The 18,290-nt window shown below is 47.9% G+C and overlaps 1 protein-coding gene across 1 annotated transcript; it reads left to right on the forward strand.

The window, feature by feature from the left end:
• Window positions 1-243: 243 nt before the first annotated feature.
• PPP1CC (protein phosphatase 1 catalytic subunit gamma) lies at window positions 244-18,134 on the forward strand. The gene is made up of 7 exons (XM_077307278.1): window positions 244-526; window positions 9,722-9,853; window positions 10,633-10,863; window positions 13,382-13,486; window positions 14,626-14,849; window positions 15,343-15,477; window positions 16,920-18,134. Exons 1-7 carry the CDS (start codon window positions 472-474, stop codon window positions 17,007-17,009), a joined length of 972 nt encoding a protein of 323 aa, XP_077163393.1. The 5' UTR covers window positions 244-471; the 3' UTR covers window positions 17,010-18,134.
• The last annotated feature ends 156 nt before the right edge of the window (window positions 18,135-18,290 follow it).

The following is an 18,290-nucleotide window of genomic DNA, read 5'->3' on the forward strand; positions in this document are numbered from 1 at the left end:
GGCGGAAGGATCCACGCCCTCTGCAGCAGCACCAGCACCAGCAGCGCGAGGGAGGGAGAGAAGAGCGCGCGGCGGCGCGTGGCGGCCTCCTCAACCTTCCCGCCCTTGCCGGCGAAAGAGTTCCCGCCGCCGCCGCCGCCTCCTGCTTCGGTATCCTTGCGCGGGCCGAGGGGAGGAGGCGGAGGGAGGGGTCTGCCGCCGCCGCTTCTCCGCGAGGGAGGGGAGAGGCGGCCATTTTGTCCGGCGCTGCCGCTGCTGCTGCTGCTGCTTCTGTGGGTGTTGCTGCCGCCACTGCCGACGCCGCCGACGCTGCTGCTGCTGCTGCTCCTGGGCTGAGGCGGCCGAGCGAGGCGGAGGACCGGGGGAAGGAGCCGGGAAGGCGGCGGCGGCGGCGGCGGCGGGGGCCGGGGGGGTCCAGCGGCTCGCCTCCCTCCCTCCCTCCCTCCCTCCCTGCCCGGCCGCTGCGAGGCGATGGCGGATATTGACAAGCTCAACATCGACAGCATCATCCAACGGCTGCTGGAGGGTGAGGGGCCGCGGGGGGGGGGAGCGGGGGATCCAGCCTAAATGGACGCCCAGTTTGGGGCTGCCAGCCCCCTCCCCCCACAACGGGCGGGCAGGGAGGGAGGGAGGGGGGATTTATGGGGGGGGCTCAGAGGGGGGTCATTGGAGAGCAGGAGAGGTCAGGGGGGGCCCAGGGGGGGTTGGGCGGTCCCCCCCGGCTGGGTTCGTGGGGGGGGGTGTCGGATTCCTTGGGGCGCCTCTTGATCCGCCGAGGCTGTGGGCCAGGCGATGGGTCTGATGCAGAAGCTGTTGGGCCCCCTCGGATTGAGCGGCGGCGGGGGGGGGGGGGGGAGAAGAGCCCCGGTGGGCTTGAGCCTTGTTAAGCAGCGGGGGTCCCTTGGCAGCCGCTTCCCTTAGCACAGGGCCTTTTGCTGGGGCCATAAGGGGGTTTGGGCGGGATGGAGAAAAGGCAGATTCAGCAAAAGGGTTCCTAGGAGGGGGAGGAGTTTGGGGAGGGGTCCCCCCTCCCTTTATCTGCACGGTTAGTAAAATCCCCCCTCCCCCATTTGGGAGGTTTCTGTTCTCATCTTTCCTATCATCCCAGCCTTGACTTTTATTTTGGGTCTGGGGGCAAGAAAGGCCTGTGCACATCCAAGATGGAGGGTCCAGAGGGGCTTTGTTTCTACTTCAGAGAGATCTTCCTTATGCCCTTCTTGTGTTTGTACATCATATATTTTTCTTTTTTTTGGGGGGGGGGTATCCTCAATAAGACATACCTGCTATAATTTATTCTGCTGTTCTTCTTACAGTAAGCATATAAGATGCATGAAAGTTTTAAGTGTGTTCTGTTGAATTATTTTGCCCCTTTTCCTAATAAGGTAGGATCTTTCTGTCGAAAGAGAAATCATCTTGCTGGTTAGCTTCCCTCCTGACTCTGTATCCTTTAGTAGCCTGGGGAATCACGAGGGTGTGAAAATGCTGTTCTCTGCCTGTGCCTGGCTGTTATGGCCGTTGTCTTTAAAAAATAAAATAAAAAACATGATTCTGTTCTTCAGGCTAGGCTGAACTCTGCTTGCAAACAGATTATGGATTGATGTCATACTTGGACTCAGTCTGAATATTCTAAAGCCATGGCCATGGCTGCATTGGTGCTGGATATTTTTGCCTATCTTGGTGCTCAGATATAGGGTCCAATAGATCATGTTCCAGATTTTTTTTCTCCTGTTCTTATTGCAAGAGGCTGGCCTTAGAGGTTAAAGCTGCTTATTAATCTTGGGTGAGGTGTAGTGTTGTGAGGCAGCTGCTGACAAATTCCTCTTGCGAACCCGATCACATTTATCTGGGGAAGGGAGGCTGTGCTCATCCAGCCTTATCGGAGTCCATCCAGTTGAAGAGACTCAAGTCAAGGAATTAACTTTCCCCCCTTGGTGCAAAGCAATCTGTGACAACATCTCAGTTTTTGCTTTATTCACTCTCATCTCCTTTCTCGTTTTGAAAGATAGTCTTCTAAAGGCCCCTTTCTTTTGGCTTTCTGAAAAAATGGGATTTGTGCATTTAGGATTGGCTAAAGCAGCATCAGTGTTCTGGTGTTAGGCCTCTTCTTTCCTATTGAATAGATAGTTAAGACAAATATCGTGTCGCCTGTCCATTGCCACAATGAGCTTAAATTTCAGAGGCGAGCAACTTGGAATCAGTGTTGATTGATTTTAGTGGCTTTTGATGTTAAATTAATGTTGCTGCGTCGGGGTAACTTCTGGGGACAAATGTTGCATGTTCTAACCCCTTCTAGAGAGAATAGCAATCCTATGGCATTTGAGTCCCATGCTTGGCTTGGAATCCAAAATGATGGACTGAGGGGTCTTATGAAAAGAGGATTCCCTTGACCTTGATTCTCTGTGCTAGGAAGTATTACGCCTGCTCTTGAAAATAGCAGGTATTCCACATTGAAGTCTCCCATACAGAAGGACTGAGCTGGCCAAAGAGATGAATAATGTGAGGCACCTCTTGCCATTTAGTTGGAGTTTTGTTTCTCAGTTGCGCATTCGTGCCTTGACCTTCCCTGAAGAGCTTCGGCTTACTTCTATATGGCTCCCGGTTGGTCTCTCTCACGGCACATCACCCAGTTTACTGTTGATGAGGATGCCTGATGAGAATTGTATAATTGCTCAAAGCTCACAAAAGCCCTAAAAACTAGGACTAAAAATTCACATCGCTGATAAGATTTGAAAATAAGCTGAAATCTCCAACCTCCAAACTTGAACATAACAGTTACAAGCCTTCAGTAAAACTGCTTAGAGTCCAATGTAAATTTCCCACGGTTAGGTAGCAGGGGTTGCTTCCCTTGACAGGCCCAAAGACATCAGTTCATTCATAGCTGAATTGGTGTGTGGATCGACGCCTCTCAAATTTAAGGCTGGCCCCTGGCTAGCACTGCCAATCTCTGAGTCTCTGAATTCCGGCTAATGCTTACTCGGCCCAGGTACCATGGATGCTGGGGCTGGCCATTTCCTTTGTCAGTACAGATGGTGACACATGACATCACCTCAGGTTTGCAATCCACAGGGCCGGCTACCTAGCACAATATGTACTTACTGCTTGCCTCCCTCCCTCCCCCCTTAAACTAGTTGGTCCTGTTGTGGCTTGCATTTTCTTCACATTTCTTCAGGCTTAAAGAAAATAATGTACTTGTGGATTGTAAATAGCAATTTGCCTTGTTCCCTGTGTCAGGTAATGATTGATTCCGAGTGAACAGGTAGGGAAGCTTTGTGAAATCAGCTCTTTCCAGTAGGGTCACAGGTAGTGACCACAAAAACCTGAGGGTGGGCAGGCGAGTCATTTTGTGCGGATTGTGCTGCAAGGCGGTTCTCAAGCAAGGAATAAAACTAGATCATTGCCGTAGTTACTCTTCAGCTTCCAAGACTAGGAAAAGCCTGGTGGTAAATGTTAACTAAATCTATTTATAACAGCAAGATTATTATGTTGGTGAATTCTAGGTTCCCTATTTTGCTGTTGCCTAGGTACACTCAAGGACCGTTCTTCTTGCAGAAGGGTTTTGATTCATAAGATCTGAAGAAAGACATAGTACCCAAATATTTCCTGCCCACAGACATCTCTTCTAGCCCTGGCTTTAGGTGCTTTAAGGTGAAATCTGAAACTATGTTGTAACTTGTACCATTTGTTCTGAATGTTGAAAGGTTTTTAAAGTTTCTCTGAAAATTACAGAAAGTATCTTGGTCAGAGTTTGCTACTTGTAACATGCTATAAATCACCTTGATACTGAAGCCTCTGATTCGCTAGGTCTTCCTGTTTATAAAACTAGGTTTATTTAAAGCTTAGCTGGTAATTAAACTGAGCAAGAGCACAGCGCTAGTGAGGAATGAGAATGAACCGAAGTGGACAAAAGTAACTTGCTTTGAGTGGTCAGATATTTGCTAATACACTTTGAAGCATTTCTGAAAAAACAGATGTCTTTGGGTTCTGGAGATAGCTTTTCCAGGGGAAAACATCGCTGGACTCATCACGCTACAGTGACGTCTTTCAGGTTTTCTTAATCTGCTTTAGAAGGTCAGCTAAACTTGATTTTGTGAAAATTAGCCTGGGTACTAACCACAAATAGATGTTGATGCTGTTGAAGGGATTATATCTATAAAACCCATTTTTTACACACACACACCAGTTCCCGCTCCGCTTTCATGCGACTTGTTTACTGTTTCTTCTTGGATGCCATTTTGGAGGCCTGTCATAATCCGACATTCTTTCTTTTTATGTCTGCACATATGCAGCCATCAGTCTCCGCTTGAAGGGGCTTCCTTCTCCCCGCACCCAATCAGATTTTGATGCACATTTCAGAGTTCCCCCGTGTTAGCAGGACTGTCAATCCAATGAAGCTGATGGAGAAAAGCATATACTAATTTACATAGAGAGTGATTAATTTGCTATCATGATGGCCATGGGAATTAGCAGCTTTAAAAGAAGATTAGATAGATTCACGGAGGATAAGTCTATCAATGGCGACTATGGGGAACCTCCACGTTCAAAAGCACTCAACCTCTGAATCACAGGGCCAGGAGGCAGCCTTGGCCTCTCTGCCCTATGGTTGGCCCTCCATAGGAACTCTTTGGCCACCGTGAGGCAGAATCCTGGACTAGATGGACCCCTGCTCTGATCCTGCAGGGCCCTTCTTAAGTTCTTATGATTGTAGCCAGAGCTGGGCCTGTTTTAAAGATTTTTTAAAGTCTGTATGGGGGCCATCCCCATGCATATTAGATGCAGGTCAAGTATTAAATAGCGCACTTAGAAAGATGCAATGACTTCCTTGTAGAAAGTTGCCTTTCTCACAAGCACCTATGTCTCTTAAATCATATTTCCCAGTGTCCTAGCCCTGCGTATTCAAGCGGGAGAGGATATGTGTATGGAGTGGGTGTCGATGCATCCCTTAGCACATGTGAGAAGGCTGCACCAAGCAAAAATCACTTGCTGTTGTATGGTAGTTCCCCAAGTCACTGTCTGCTCTCAATATACTTATGTATCCTGTAAGATCAGCCCTGGTGCAGTTTTATTTTCTGCCAGTGCATCCAAAGCATTTTGCAATTGGCAGTGCCTCGTAAGACACGCTGCAAGAAGAAACCAGCACATCCAGGGATCAGCTCTTGTAGGGCGGTTTGAAAGGGCTCAGGTGGGCTAGCCACTGCAGGTGCCGGCCCTTGGAGCCAGAGGCAGCCTCAGCCAAGCCAATAGGAGGATGCTCCTGATGCAGCAATGTGACCTTATTCAGTCACTCCTTGTTTGCCAGCAGAGGTGCAGGGCAGCTTTCTCTGCTATGGGGCCCACCTGTTAGAATTTTCTGTCATAAAATATCTGTTTGGATGCTTCCCTCTGCCGTTTATCTAGTAGCAGGAAAGGCATTCCTGAATTGCATCCCCGAGTCTTCTATGTGTGAAGTTTAAACTTATACGTTTACCTGATCATATTGTTCCTATATTATGCTTGTTTTCATTTTAATTATTTGAATCTGCTTTTCATATTTGTAAATGGCTCTGCATTTTTCATAGCAAGTAAGCAATTTAAAACAGCCATTGCTAATAAGACTTGCACATTCCAGGGCGCTCTCACTAGTCAAGCCCTAGTTAGCAGGTGCGGCCTCTTTCCCCCCTCCTGAGTGAAAACGGATTCTTGCTGATATCTTAAGTCTCCACACGAAAGGGGCAAAGGGTGAGTGGGGCTGATTTGCCTTGGATCCTGCGCAAGGCTTTGTATGCCAGAACGGTTGTACTCCTTGGTTGGGCCAAGAACAAATCTCACGTTAACACTGAAGGAACAATCTGAGAGGTTTTTAAACACACTGTCTGGATCTATACCTGGATTTGATTGATGAGATGCAGGTTCTGTCTTGAAACTCTTGAGATGCTAAGAAAGTAGCATCCAGGTCCTCAACTGTGTATTGGAGGCATATTCAGCTGTGCTAGCAATCTCAGCAGTCTGAGAGGGGCCCATGTGGACTATTAGTGCTGGCCTCTAGAACAGTAGATATCGGAGCGTAATGGCAGCATCCAGCCATGCAGTTATTTTTAGATCAGCTCTGCAAAGCAGCAGGCTTTTGAAATCAGGAGAAACAAACTAGGAGTTAGTGTACATACCACGAATCCTGGTCTTGGCGTTTAAAGGCCACCTCCTGGCCTGGCTTGGAGGAAGATCTGGAAAACGTGAATAGATTTGCCAGGAACCGAAGAGAAATTGGGCTAGTGCAAATGCAACGGGATCTAGCAATGAGGTTCTTGGGGAGAGTGTCTTTGAATGTTTTGGGGGGGGGGGGACTGACACATCAGGGATCTGGGTCTTGATCCCACTTTTTCTGCCCAGGGAGCTTTTTCATAGGGAACAAAGTTGAACATGCAAGCACCACATGGCCAAAGTAGTATATTCTGCAGCATTGCTCCCCGTTGATTCTGGCGAATGTATGGTCATTTCCTTCCATTAGGTTAGCTTTTAGGTTCTCTGAATTGGCTGTCTTCAGGTGGGATTTATTGTCACAAAACACTTCTCACTCTGCACCCAGGCCTCGGTATTAGTCTGCAAACTGTCTGTCTTGTGGTCCGGGTCGCTGTTCCAGGAGGCTGCTTCCTCAGGTCCTGACTCCCCAGTCCTTGCTGCTAGTACGGAAGATTGGAGTGAGAGCAGAAGCCATGGTGGATGCCTTCAGTCAGCAGGGTTTATGGATAAAGTCTTGCCTTCAGGCTCTTAGTTGCCCTTTAAAATATCACTATAGTGCATCTTCTTGTCTAATAACTGGTAAAAGGCTTAAGCTATCTCTTGTCTTCAGTGGCCGTAAACATGGCCGTGTGCTTCAGTTAATTGTTTAGAAGCAAAGGTTAAATAGCTTAATTTTGTGCCATTGACTTTTATAATGCAATCTCCTCAGATCATATTCTATAAACTTCTGCCTTGCTGCTAGACATTTGGCATTTCAGGTTATTTGCTTGTGGCTTAGGTGAATTGGGGGAAATTGTTTTGTGGAAGGCTAGTTTCATGCACAGTTGCACGACAGTGATGAGGAAATAAGCTTCCACGGCTTCTATGGTTTATGCTTCATTAGTTGTGCTCAGCACTTTAGCCAAACCTTCTGTCTAGTGGCAATGGGGCAATGACGCTCTCTCTGCTTGGCAGTCAAGAATAATTGGCACATGGACCGCCCAGGCCATGCCCTTTCCCCTGTGCCTTATCTGCTGATAATTCCCAACACACCTCTGATACTGAAAGAAAATCACCTTTAAGAATATCGCCCTTGAGCCCTTCAAAGCTGCCTGTAGAGGTGCTTTCTGCTTGCCGTATGACATCAGTACACAGGGGATAGCTAGACTGAGAATGCCAGTAGTATAAGTTGCTTCTTAAGCGGCATGCTCAGAAGTACTGGGGAACCACGAGGCAGCAGACATGGCTGATGGAGCTTCCCAGCCTACAGGATTAACTGATATGTAACGTTACATAAATTCCAACGCATTAAAATTGTGCTGTACTGTGGGCTAAATGGACTCCGGGGAATGGTAGAGGACAGGAAGGCCTGGAGGATCATTGTCTGTGGGGTCGCAATGGGTCAGACACGACTTCGCAACTAACAACAACTGCAGGCTTGGTTGGAAAGTCACAAAGCTTCCAGGGTTCTCCTGGCTTCGGTTTTAGGGTCTGAAGATGCAACAAAACTCCCATCATGACACCACTTGCTGTTTCCGAGCGCATTTATGTGGACCCAATGCCGTCAAGCATACGTTTGGCTCCCTAAAACCACATGCCTTGCGGAACCCTACCTGGAACCATGCGCATGGCTCACAACTGTGTGTGTGTGGGGAGTGGCCTGCAGGCTTTGCTCAGGAAGAGGCCATAATTGTACGTTGCTGTGTTTTACCCTAAACTCTAGTCTGTGCCCCATCTTGCCTCCCCACCCGACCAAGCAGGCCCTTGCATCCCTGCCGTATCCATTTGCGTAAAGAGCCTAAAAATAAATGCTGACTTTTTCAGGCAATGGGATTGGAATACACTACGAGGCACTCAGAGGTATCACAGCTTGCTGGAAAACCGGCACCATTGTTAGAATGTGCTGGGTGAGAACTGTGCTCAGAATGGCCATTCCCGTGTCTGTCTCCCGGCATATATCCTCCTGCTGGCATGAAAGGCCTTGTGTGCTGGCACAGCCCGTCCCGAGCGCCTATTTTATGGATCGTCAGATCTTCAGGGCTGATCCATGATTGTGACAAGCAGCAGCAGCTTTCCGAGTACTCGATGATTACTCTTCCCTATTTCAGTTCTGATTCCGTACTGTGTTGCCCAGGTTATTTTAATTTCTGAGAGCAGAGACATTTTTAGATATGGCCCTTTATGAGCTGTAATTATCACATGGGGGTAGAGCTTCTAAAGCTGCCTCCCTTGGTGTCTGACAAACTTGAGTTAAATTCACTGGTGAGCTGTGGAAGTTCAGAGACAGATGGGAGGGGCTCCTTGGTTTTCTTGTGATGACAATAAGTACTGATAATTGAGTGGCACATTCATCTAAATATAACTGAGCAGATGGCACCTGTGGAACATGGGTTTTTAAGGGCTTTTAGTGTTGCTGAAACCTGGCAAACCTGGCAGAGTCATGTTGTAGATCCATGGTCTTCAGCCTGTGCGTCAGAAGCCTCAGGTGGGTCCTAGAGCCCTGTTTGCTTGGCTGTGAGCTGTTCTGTAGCAGCCCCCCTCCCCATTTTTTTTGAAAGATCTGCTGCTGGGGCATATGCATAGAGAGCAATGGTGGGACGCTTCCTGTAGGTCTTTGCACACATGCAGAGAAGAGCAGCAGTCTGGTGAGGCAAAGTCACATGGTGAATAGAATCGTTCCACAGATCAGATCTTTGGCTTGTTCTTTACTGTGGCATACCATCTCATGTTTGGCTTATGTTTTGTGTCCCTAGTTCTTTTGGTCTCCACAGGAACTCATAATTCTGACTTCCCTTTTTTCTGGTTATGTAACTTCTTTCAGTTTTTTACACCTCAGTGTATTGTGGGCCCCAGGCTTGGATCAAGCTAAAGACCACCAGTGTACTATGACCCATATTTGAGATATTTGCTGTTAAGAAAGGCAAAAGAAACTGATAAAAAACAGTCCTTCTGTCTCTCTGCTAAAATATACCATATCTGATAATAAATACAGGAGAGGTGCCTTTGCTTTAGGAGTTCCCAAAGTTTAATTGCATTATCAGCTCACCTGCAGCCACATGTCCAAGACTGCTGCTCATCTCTTCTCCTGAGAGCAAGCTCCTACTCCCATGATCAGCAGGCAAAACAGCTAGTCTTCCTCTGGTCAGCCATAGAAATATCTTCCTGTCCCCTCCCACAGGAAGTTCCTCTCCTAGGAAGTCTAGGAAGAAGAACCTCCCCCCCCCCTTCCTTGCTAGACTAATTAGCATGTGAAAGGAGGTAAGGGATTAGTAGCCCCTCCCCTCTCACCACAGCACTGAGGGGAAAAACCTGTGTTGGGTTGAAATAGCAGGGGGAAGGACCACAAAGTATATTACAGATGGAATGGGATCCTAGTCCTAAGTGTTTTAAGTCAACTAAATTAAGTCATTATCAGTCATTGGGCATATGTAACCATAAATATATGTGTGTGTGTTACGTTGTGGTTTTAGAACTCAGCATTTTGGTCATTGATTTTTAAATAGAGTTTGTTGTTTTTTCCTTTTCACAGTGAGAGGATCAAAGCCAGGCAAAAATGTCCAACTTCAAGAGAATGAAATAAGAGGATTGTGCTTGAAATCTCGGGAGATTTTCCTGAGTCAGCCCATTCTTTTAGAACTTGAAGCCCCCCTTAAAATATGTGGTAAGTATTGAACATGCCTACCTACAACGATGCTTCTTAGCGAACTGATAATAACTCGGGCACAGCATCTTCTGGCCGGTCTTAATTATGACTCAGGTTGGCTGTTGATTCTGTGCTGGCCGGCAGGGTAGAAGGCAGAGGAAATGGGAGGAGAAAAACCTCCTCATTGGTGACTGGTTCCCAAACAACAGAGGGACAGGATGGTGCTTGTGGAACAGGAACATGGGTCAGATGGGCCTCCTAATAAAACTTGTGCTCTCCAGAAGCAAGAAAATCTTGACTTCTCCTGCAGGAGTAATCACCATGGCCTTTGATCCACCACAGAGATTTACTGAGCTAAATTTGCTGTTCTGAAATTGGTACAATGAGAGGCAACACCCTTTCCCCAAAAGGAGGAGGCGTCCAGCGCAAAAGATTTAAGTAGCTTCTGAGAAGGAACAGGCTGTAAGCCTGACCCAGAACTGCAAGGGAAATTCCAGCCTGAAGCCAACTTTGCTTTTAGGATTTGATTTGTTGCGTTATTGACTTGACATGTTGCAAATAATGCCCCAACATCTTGTGTCTTGGAGAAAGTCGTCTCTGGCACAGCCTGCTAGAAAAGGTGTCCTGCAAAAGATCCACTAAACAAAATGAAAAATGCTCAGAGGAGATTTGCCGGTATTAATTTTAGGAAAACTGCTGTTTCCTTCATTTTACAAATCCAGAATCCAAGAACCTATTGCATGTATGTTGCTTTAGTGCAGCAGATGCATAAATGCCTTTCCTCCCTCCCTTCCCAGGTGACATTCACGGACAATATTATGACTTACTTCGACTCTTCGAATATGGAGGCTTCCCCCCCGAAAGCAACTATCTCTTCCTCGGAGACTACGTCGATAGAGGGAAGCAGTCTTTAGAAACCATTTGCCTTTTACTGGCTTACAAGATAAAATACCCAGAAAATTTTTTCCTCCTGAGAGGGAACCATGAATGTGCCAGCATTAATAGAATTTACGGATTCTATGATGAATGTAAGTACTTCTGGGGTATTGCAGGGCCCAGGAAAGGGTGATTAATGACCCAGCTGTGTGCTCAGCTTACTTCAAAACAACTTTCAGGTCTCCAGTTTTGGAATGAGCTGAGTGTTAAATGGTCAGACTGAATCTCCTAGCTGAGAAGATTCTTAACTGGTTTTGGGGTGGTAAAAGTAGCATCTCTGGTCATCCTGAGCACTCTTTAGAGCAGGGGCAGTCAAACTGCGGCCCTCCAGATGTCCATGGACTACAATTCCTATAAACCCCTGCCAGCAAATGCTGGCAGGGGCTTATAGGAATTGTAGTCCATGGAGGGCCGCAGTTTGACTACCCCTGCCTTAGAGTATGGCAGTGTGCATTCGGCAACTTAATCACCTTGGTGCCCTCCTAATTGCTTCTCTAGCTGGCTTTGCTGATGCACTGGTGTTGTCTTTCTAAAGCGTTCAGTTTGTGTTTTGCAAATACAGAGCAGAGACTTCCTTCCTTCTTTGCCCAGCCGTTGCGCATGATGAGACACGTCATGACTTGGGGCAGCGTGTGATCTTTCTGCTTCCCGTTGCTTGTCTGAATCGGCTGCCGAGCCGTTCCTGGCTGCGTGTCATTAAGAGACACAAATCTCTGCCTTTCAAAATATATTTGTTTCAGTTTGGGGTAAGAATCTGAGCCAAGTGTTTGGTGCTTGCTGAGGCACAAGGCTGATGTTGCTTGCGTATAGTTCGTGAAGAGCACAGTTAAGTCCACTGGCTTAAAATGTCAAGTATCGAATTGGGATCAGAGGAGTCACTGTTTCCCACAGCATTAAGAGTTCAAATCCAACATTTTACTTTCTGTGGATATTTTTAGGACCGATCTTTAGGAACATTGATGTGGGGGGAAATTCTGAGGGATTAGCTGTGTTAAGTCTGAGTACAAGGTGGAACATGGCACGGTTTAAAACTCAGAGTAATGAAGGCAAGAACAGAGATGCTTCACAACAGCAGTAATTGGCAGTGACGTAATTTCCCTGCCTTTGCTAACCCCCTGAAAACTGCCTTTGGACCGGATTGCCATGCCTATTGGGTCAGGATTAGGCTGCTAACAAAGACCCTCCTAAACAGAATCCAGTACGGGCCTTAATGTGGAGTGTGTGATTAAACCGGCAGCAAGCTGGAAGCCAAGCAGAGTCAGCCCTGCTTAGTACTTGGATGGGAGACCACCAGACCACCTCTGATGGTCCTGTGCCTTGACCACCCCATGGGGTTGCTGTAAGTTGGCTGCAACTTGACAGCACTATACACAGCCATGCCACACCACCTTCCTTCCTGCAGCTGTTCAATGCAGAGAGAACTGCAGTTGATTCTGTGTCACTTCTAAATGATCAGGACTCTTACACACACTCTGTTTGGCTCCCTAAGGAAGTAACTGGTGTATTGCAAAAAAATCCCATAAGGTGCATTTGACTTCTCTGGTGTTCTTGTCTCACCCTCCAGTACTTGGTGAAGTTTGTGGTGGATTCAACTTGAATTTGTTGGTGACTGTTCATGTAGTTTTAAACATAAATGGCTTGCTGTGCTGAATAGGAATGCCCTCCCGGCCTATTTGGCATGGCATCTGGTATTTAGAGGTGTCCTGCCTCTAAATATGGAGGTTCCATTTAGCTGCCTAGGCTAGTAGCCATTGAAAGACATGTCCTCTGCGGTTTAAAGCAATAACTGAGTAGTGGCTACCTTGTGGCGGTGAACGGTGTGAATTTGTGGTTCTTATCTGTTCTGAACCTCTGACTAATTTCATTAGATGCAGCGCGACTTGGGCATTATATGAGAGAGATGATTTTTCTGTCTGAGGTTGTGGCTGCCTTGTTCCCGGATTGAGATAATAGCACACTGTACTCTGTCTGATCTAACTGTTGTGGTCTCTGAGGACCAGGAGGGGGATGCTCAGCCACAGGGAAGTTCCCAGTTACCTTCCAAGTTCCCCCTCCAGTTGTGACTGTATGCCACTATTAGGTACGCAGGCTCTCTAGAGAGGAGGATGTGGATCATGAGGCATATGGTCTCGAGCCATTTGGGCTTACAGCTAGTGGGCCATGTTTGTTTATTCCAGTAATGCCCCCCGCCCCAAAGGACACTAAGATCATCCAGTTCAAACAGACTGGTGACCCCTGGCCCAAAATAACTATGTCAGGCCTCAACCAGGACCAGGCCTTTTCAGGCCTGGCCCTGGCCTGGTGGAATGAGCTCCTGCAAAAGGGCTAAGGGCCATGATGGAACTGGGTCCTGTAAGATGGAGTTGTTCCGCCAGTCCTTGGCTGGAGCCAATGAACAGCAAGGCGACTCTGATTAATCATGATTTGGCCTCCCTCTATGTAGATATCCCTGCTGGAAGTGGTGGGGAACAAATCTAAAAATACCTAAATGCTGCCTAAGCACTACCTAGGAGCCAGGTATGTTTCTGTTTCTTCCCACCCTCAGACTACTTGCTCCTGTTCTCCTGTGCCAATGTGTCAGTAATTTCACGTAGGTCAATATCTTCCTAGGTAAAAGAAGATATAATATAAAGCTGTGGAAAACCTTTACAGACTGCTTTAACTGCCTACCGATCGCAGCCATTGTGGATGAGAAAATCTTTTGCTGCCATGGAGGTAAGTGGGTTGTACAGTTCCGAAGGGCGAAGGGCTTACGGTTTTGCACAAGCGCATTGGGAAGGCTTGGCATCTCTGGTGCTTTCTTTGTGCTGCTGTCTACTCGAAGGCTCGCAAGAACAGGGGAGAGGAAGTTGGGAGTCTAATCCAGAACTGTCATTTCCTTCCTTAGAGGTGGGGGGGGGAATTATGTGGCAATTATGTGTGCTTCACAAAGGGTGCATTAATTGGGGCACAGGCTTCTCTCCAGGAGGCCTGGCATGGGCTCTCCCTTCTGTTAACTAGAAACATGACTGGATATTCCGCCATAGACCAAATTCCCTGCACATGGAAAGCTAGCTTGGCAGGAGGAAGGGTAGATTGGAACTTTTCTCTAACATGTTAGTTTTCAGTCAGCAGTGAGTATTTCTGAATACTGTTCCTTAAGCTGCCACCTGCGGTATGGTAGGGGACCAGCCAGACACAAAAATACCATTTGGTGGGAGCTAGAGCCTCTGTTGGTCATATTTAATTTGGTAGCAGTTTAAATTCCCGCTGAAATTAGGTGGTGGAAACTGGCAATCTGTGTCTTGCTTCTGATAATTACAGGTTATCTTGTAAATACTTACGTACTTGAGTTCTAGTAAGCTAGCATCTCCTGACCCATTTTTGAATTTTAATATTTGGTCTTGCCATTCCTAGACTATAATGTAAGCAACTGTAATGGCCTTGCTTGGGCACAACATCCAGCTTCCTGCACCGGAGGCATTGAGTGGGAGGGCACGGCTGGAGAAGGCAAACTAGTATCGCCTTCCAGGGCATATAGGTCACCTTGCTCTAATTTGAGGCAGCCATTTCAAACCAGACAGACGTCATCCTTGTGAGCATCTGGACTTCTGTGGCAACTGGCCAAAGTTTGCTCTGGAGATGGTGGGACCAGAGGGTCAGTAGGAAAGAGCAGGTGTCCAGCAGCACCTTCAAAGCTAAAAGGAAATGTGGCAGGGGGTAGGGGGCTGCAAAGTAATGCCATTCAGCAGTCTTCTCTCTTAAAGGAGCATAAGTGAGGCTTCCAGTCGGCAGCAGCAAAATGCCGTGCTGTTTGTTGCCTGTATAAAGCATCTGGCCAAAAGGCCCACTCAGTCCTTTTAACCTTCCAACAGGCTTATCACCAGATCTCCAATCAATGGAACAGATTCGGCGAATTATGCGCCCCACTGATGTGCCAGATCAGGGCCTCCTTTGTGATCTGCTGTGGTCTGACCCCGACAAGGATGTCTTGGGATGGGGTGAAAACGACAGAGGTGTCTCCTTCACGTTTGGTGCTGAAGTGGTTGCAAAGTTCCTTCACAAACATGATCTGGATCTCATATGCAGAGCTCACCAGGTGGGTAGATACATGGGGCAAGGCGCTCCCCTCGGCCCCCTGCACAGGAAGTAGATCTGTTTCCCGTCATTCACTTGGGTTGGAATCCTTGGTTGGCTCTCGTAACTTGGGGCCTTGACCCCCAGGATTGTGAATCAGTTTGTTGTGGACAGTTTGGAAAAGGGGTGTGGGTTGATGGCTGCTGTAACGGTGGGCCAAGCAGCCAGGTGCAAAGACCCGCTTAGCCATCAGGCTTGTGGGGAGGCTAGAAAGGGGCTGTTGTCGGGCTTCGCTCGAGCATCTTCAGTGGCTCACGCATGCGTCACTCCTACAAACGGCCGAAGGTGGTGGGAGCTGGCTTGCTGAAAGCCTTACTCTGAGTGAGGTTTGAACCTTAGTCCTGACAGTGAAGCCTGCCTTGCGAACCAAGCCGAGAAGGATTTGAGGGAGGCTTGCAAAGCTGAAATGGGCACCGGCTACGGTTTCCTGTCCTAACAATTTTTTTCCTTTAAAGGTGGTTGAAGATGGATACGAGTTCTTTGCAAAAAGGCAACTGGTGACTCTGTTCTCTGCCCCCAATTACTGCGGGGAGTTTGACAATGCAGGCGCCATGATGAGTGTGGATGAGACTCTGATGTGCTCCTTTCAGGTATGGGATGGAGGGAGGGGGACACACCACGCTGCTTCCTCTCCTCCGGAGCTGCCTGCTCCTCCTTCTTCTAAAGCTGCCAGCCCTGGCTCTTTGAAGATGCTGCCCACTCTAGTTATCCCTTTTCTGCTCGGAGGGGGACCAAAGCAGCTTACTCCATCCGTCTCCATTTTTCATCCTGTGAGGTTGAGTGTGTGTGACTCACCCAAAGTCACCCAGCACTCTTCCCTAGCAGATACACCCATTTGCCATGGAGGAGAGCGGCTTTAATCTCTTCCCCTTGGATTGTCTCAAGAGGGTTAAAATCGGTGATCTGAGATGTCAAATGTTCTAAGCCAGCCTTTCTTGACTTTTTTTTTTTACTGTTGAGACACCCCTGAAATCTTCTTCAGGCTTTGAGAAATCCCAGAAGTGGCGTGATTGTGCAGAACATGGGTGGGAAGCAGGCCTGTGGACACGCCCACACGGGGCCCCTCCCATCCCTCCAGGCCTATCATTGGCCATTTTTGGGAGGGGTGGTAGGTTGATGACCATATGTGGTCATTGTTGTTGCTATGTGTGAAGTCATGTCTGACCCATCACGGCCCCATGGACAATGATCCTCCAGGCCTTCCTGTCCTCTCCCATTCCCCGAAGTCCATTTAAGTTTGTACTGACTGCTTCAGTGACTCCATCCAGCCACCTCATTCTCTGTCGTCCCCTTCTTCTTTTGCCCTCAATCGCTCCCAGCATTAGGCTCTTCTCCAGGGAGTCCTTCTTTCTCATGAGGTGGCCAAAGTATTTGAGTTTCATCTTCAGGATCTGGCCTTCTAAGGAGCACTCAGGAAGTCCTGATATGTGGTCATATAACCTGATAAATGTTTAACAAATATATTTAAACTCCCACCCATTCCGGAAACCCATCTCGGGCCATCAAAAAATATCAGGGTTTCATGAAACCCTGGTTGAGAAAACCTGTTCTAAACTGAGGGAAGGCAGTTGGGAAGATCCACCAAGACTGATGGTTTGAAGCCCTAAAAGGAGTGGCTGCAGAGTTTGTGCTCAGGGAGGAGGTCCTCTGGTGGGGTCCTGCTCCAGCCGTCTCTCCATTTCTGTGCGGTTGACTCCCTCTGCAGTCAACAGGGGCCCCTTGATTGTCTCTTCCCAAAGACACCTGGGTAGCTTCTTCCCTGCTAGCCTGTTAGAAGTCAGATAAGCCCTTCCTATTCTGTTACACCTTGGGGGGAGAGGGAGTTCTGATTCCCGCCGCCCCCCCACGCACGCATGCTGCTTTTATCTTCTAGGCAGCTGCGTTCACTTTTGTGCTTTCAGTTGCAAGCCACTTTGGCACGTGGGTAGAGCATGACCTAAATGCAGCCCACTGCAGCCCCTCTGGCTCTGGCATGTACTTTCGCCAGGCTTGCTAAATAAGATGTTTTTTTGTTTGTTTTGAATCGTTCCAGATCTTGAAGCCTGCCGAGAAGAAGAAGCCCAACGCTAGCCGGCCTGTAACGCCACCCCGGGGTATGATCACGAAACAAGCAAAGAAATAATTAACCTTGGCCCTGCCTAGTTGGGACTTGTATTATAGTATAGAATCTCCATTTTTTAAAAAAATATATGGTAACCTGTATCGGTCAGCTTGCTAAGACTAGATTAAAGTGTTTTGTGTTTTATTTTATTTTTTTCGTTTTTCGATGGATGCCATTTGCTGGTTGTAACAGCAAGTGAGACTTTCTCCCTTCTCAAGAAGAGTGTTAAGGATTCTGTGTTCCTTTGGAGAGAGCCCCCCCCCTTCCCATCCGCCCGCCCTCATCCGTGTTGGTGTTCCGGCTGTATCCTCCTCCTCCTCCTCCTCCTCCGCAGCGGCGTCTCCCGTCATTCGGGCCCTTGGGCAACCAACTCCTCGACCCTGTATGGACCGGGGGGCGGGGGCGGGGGCGTTGCCCGCTTTCCTCTTAGGACCTAAAGAGACACTTGTGTGCTGCAGAGCTAGGAAACTCATTGTTGTCAAACTACATACCGTTTCTTCAAACCACTGTGAAAGTCTTTAAAACAGTTTTAAAAAAATAAAGGGATTGGCTTTTTTCTCGTCCTGTGCACGCGAGTGCCCTTGCTGTCCGCGTTTTTTGAAACCCCCCTTGGCCAGCCTCCGGGGTGTGTGTACAGACATTTTAATTCAGGCACACTTTCCCCTTCCGTATTAAAAGAAATTAAAGCCATTATTTTAAAGGTTTGTCTGTCTCTCCGTGAAGCCAAAGCAATTGGCAGCCTGGCGCCTCAAGTCGGGTTTCTTCCCCTTGCAGATGAAAGGAAGACTTGAACTGGGGAGGGAGAGGGGGGAGCAAACAATGAATCAACTGGGCTCCCGAATTAGAGCAGTTTTGATACACTTCCCATGTTCAGTGTTGGAGCTGCTACTGTAGCCAGTTCAGAAAGCTGATATGCAGAGAACATTAGGGATTGTATGTATGTATGTGTATTTTTTCCTCTTGTGCCCCCGAAGACGTCGTTCTACACGGCTTACAAAACAACCAGCTGCAATGGTGCACACACACACCAGCCACCTGTCCCTGCAAATCACACTCACAGTATCCTGGTTTTTAATCTCTTTTTGAACAGATGACAGTGTACAATACCTTGTGGTAAATGCTTATTAAATGAACTTGTTAAATCTTCTTGGTCTCAGTTTTATCAGCACCTCCTTCCCCTGCAAAGAGGAGGAGCGTGGCCCTTCAAGGGACGGTTGCCCCCTCAAGGGCTGGCCTTGGCCTCCCTTCTCCAGAAAGAGGGAGGACAGGGGGCAGGTGCCTCTGCTTGGGTGCCCAAGGGAC

This window comes from Paroedura picta, chromosome 13 (genome assembly GCF_049243985.1).
Source record: "Paroedura picta isolate Pp20150507F chromosome 13, Ppicta_v3.0, whole genome shotgun sequence".
NCBI classification, from domain to species: domain Eukaryota; kingdom Metazoa; phylum Chordata; class Lepidosauria; order Squamata; family Gekkonidae; genus Paroedura; species Paroedura picta.

Excerpts from the sequence above, each read along its gene's own strand:
- PPP1CC (XM_077307278.1), top strand. The coding sequence starts at position 472 with ATGGCGGATATTGACAAGCTCAACATCGACAGCATCATCCAACGGCTG. Across the intron at positions 527-9,721 it reads CATCCAACGGCTGCTGGAGG|TGAGAGGATCAAAGCCAGGC; the intron begins GTGAGGGGCCGC and ends TCCTTTTCACAG. Across the intron at positions 9,854-10,632 it reads AGCCCCCCTTAAAATATGTG|GTGACATTCACGGACAATAT; the intron begins GTAAGTATTGAA and ends CTCCCTTCCCAG.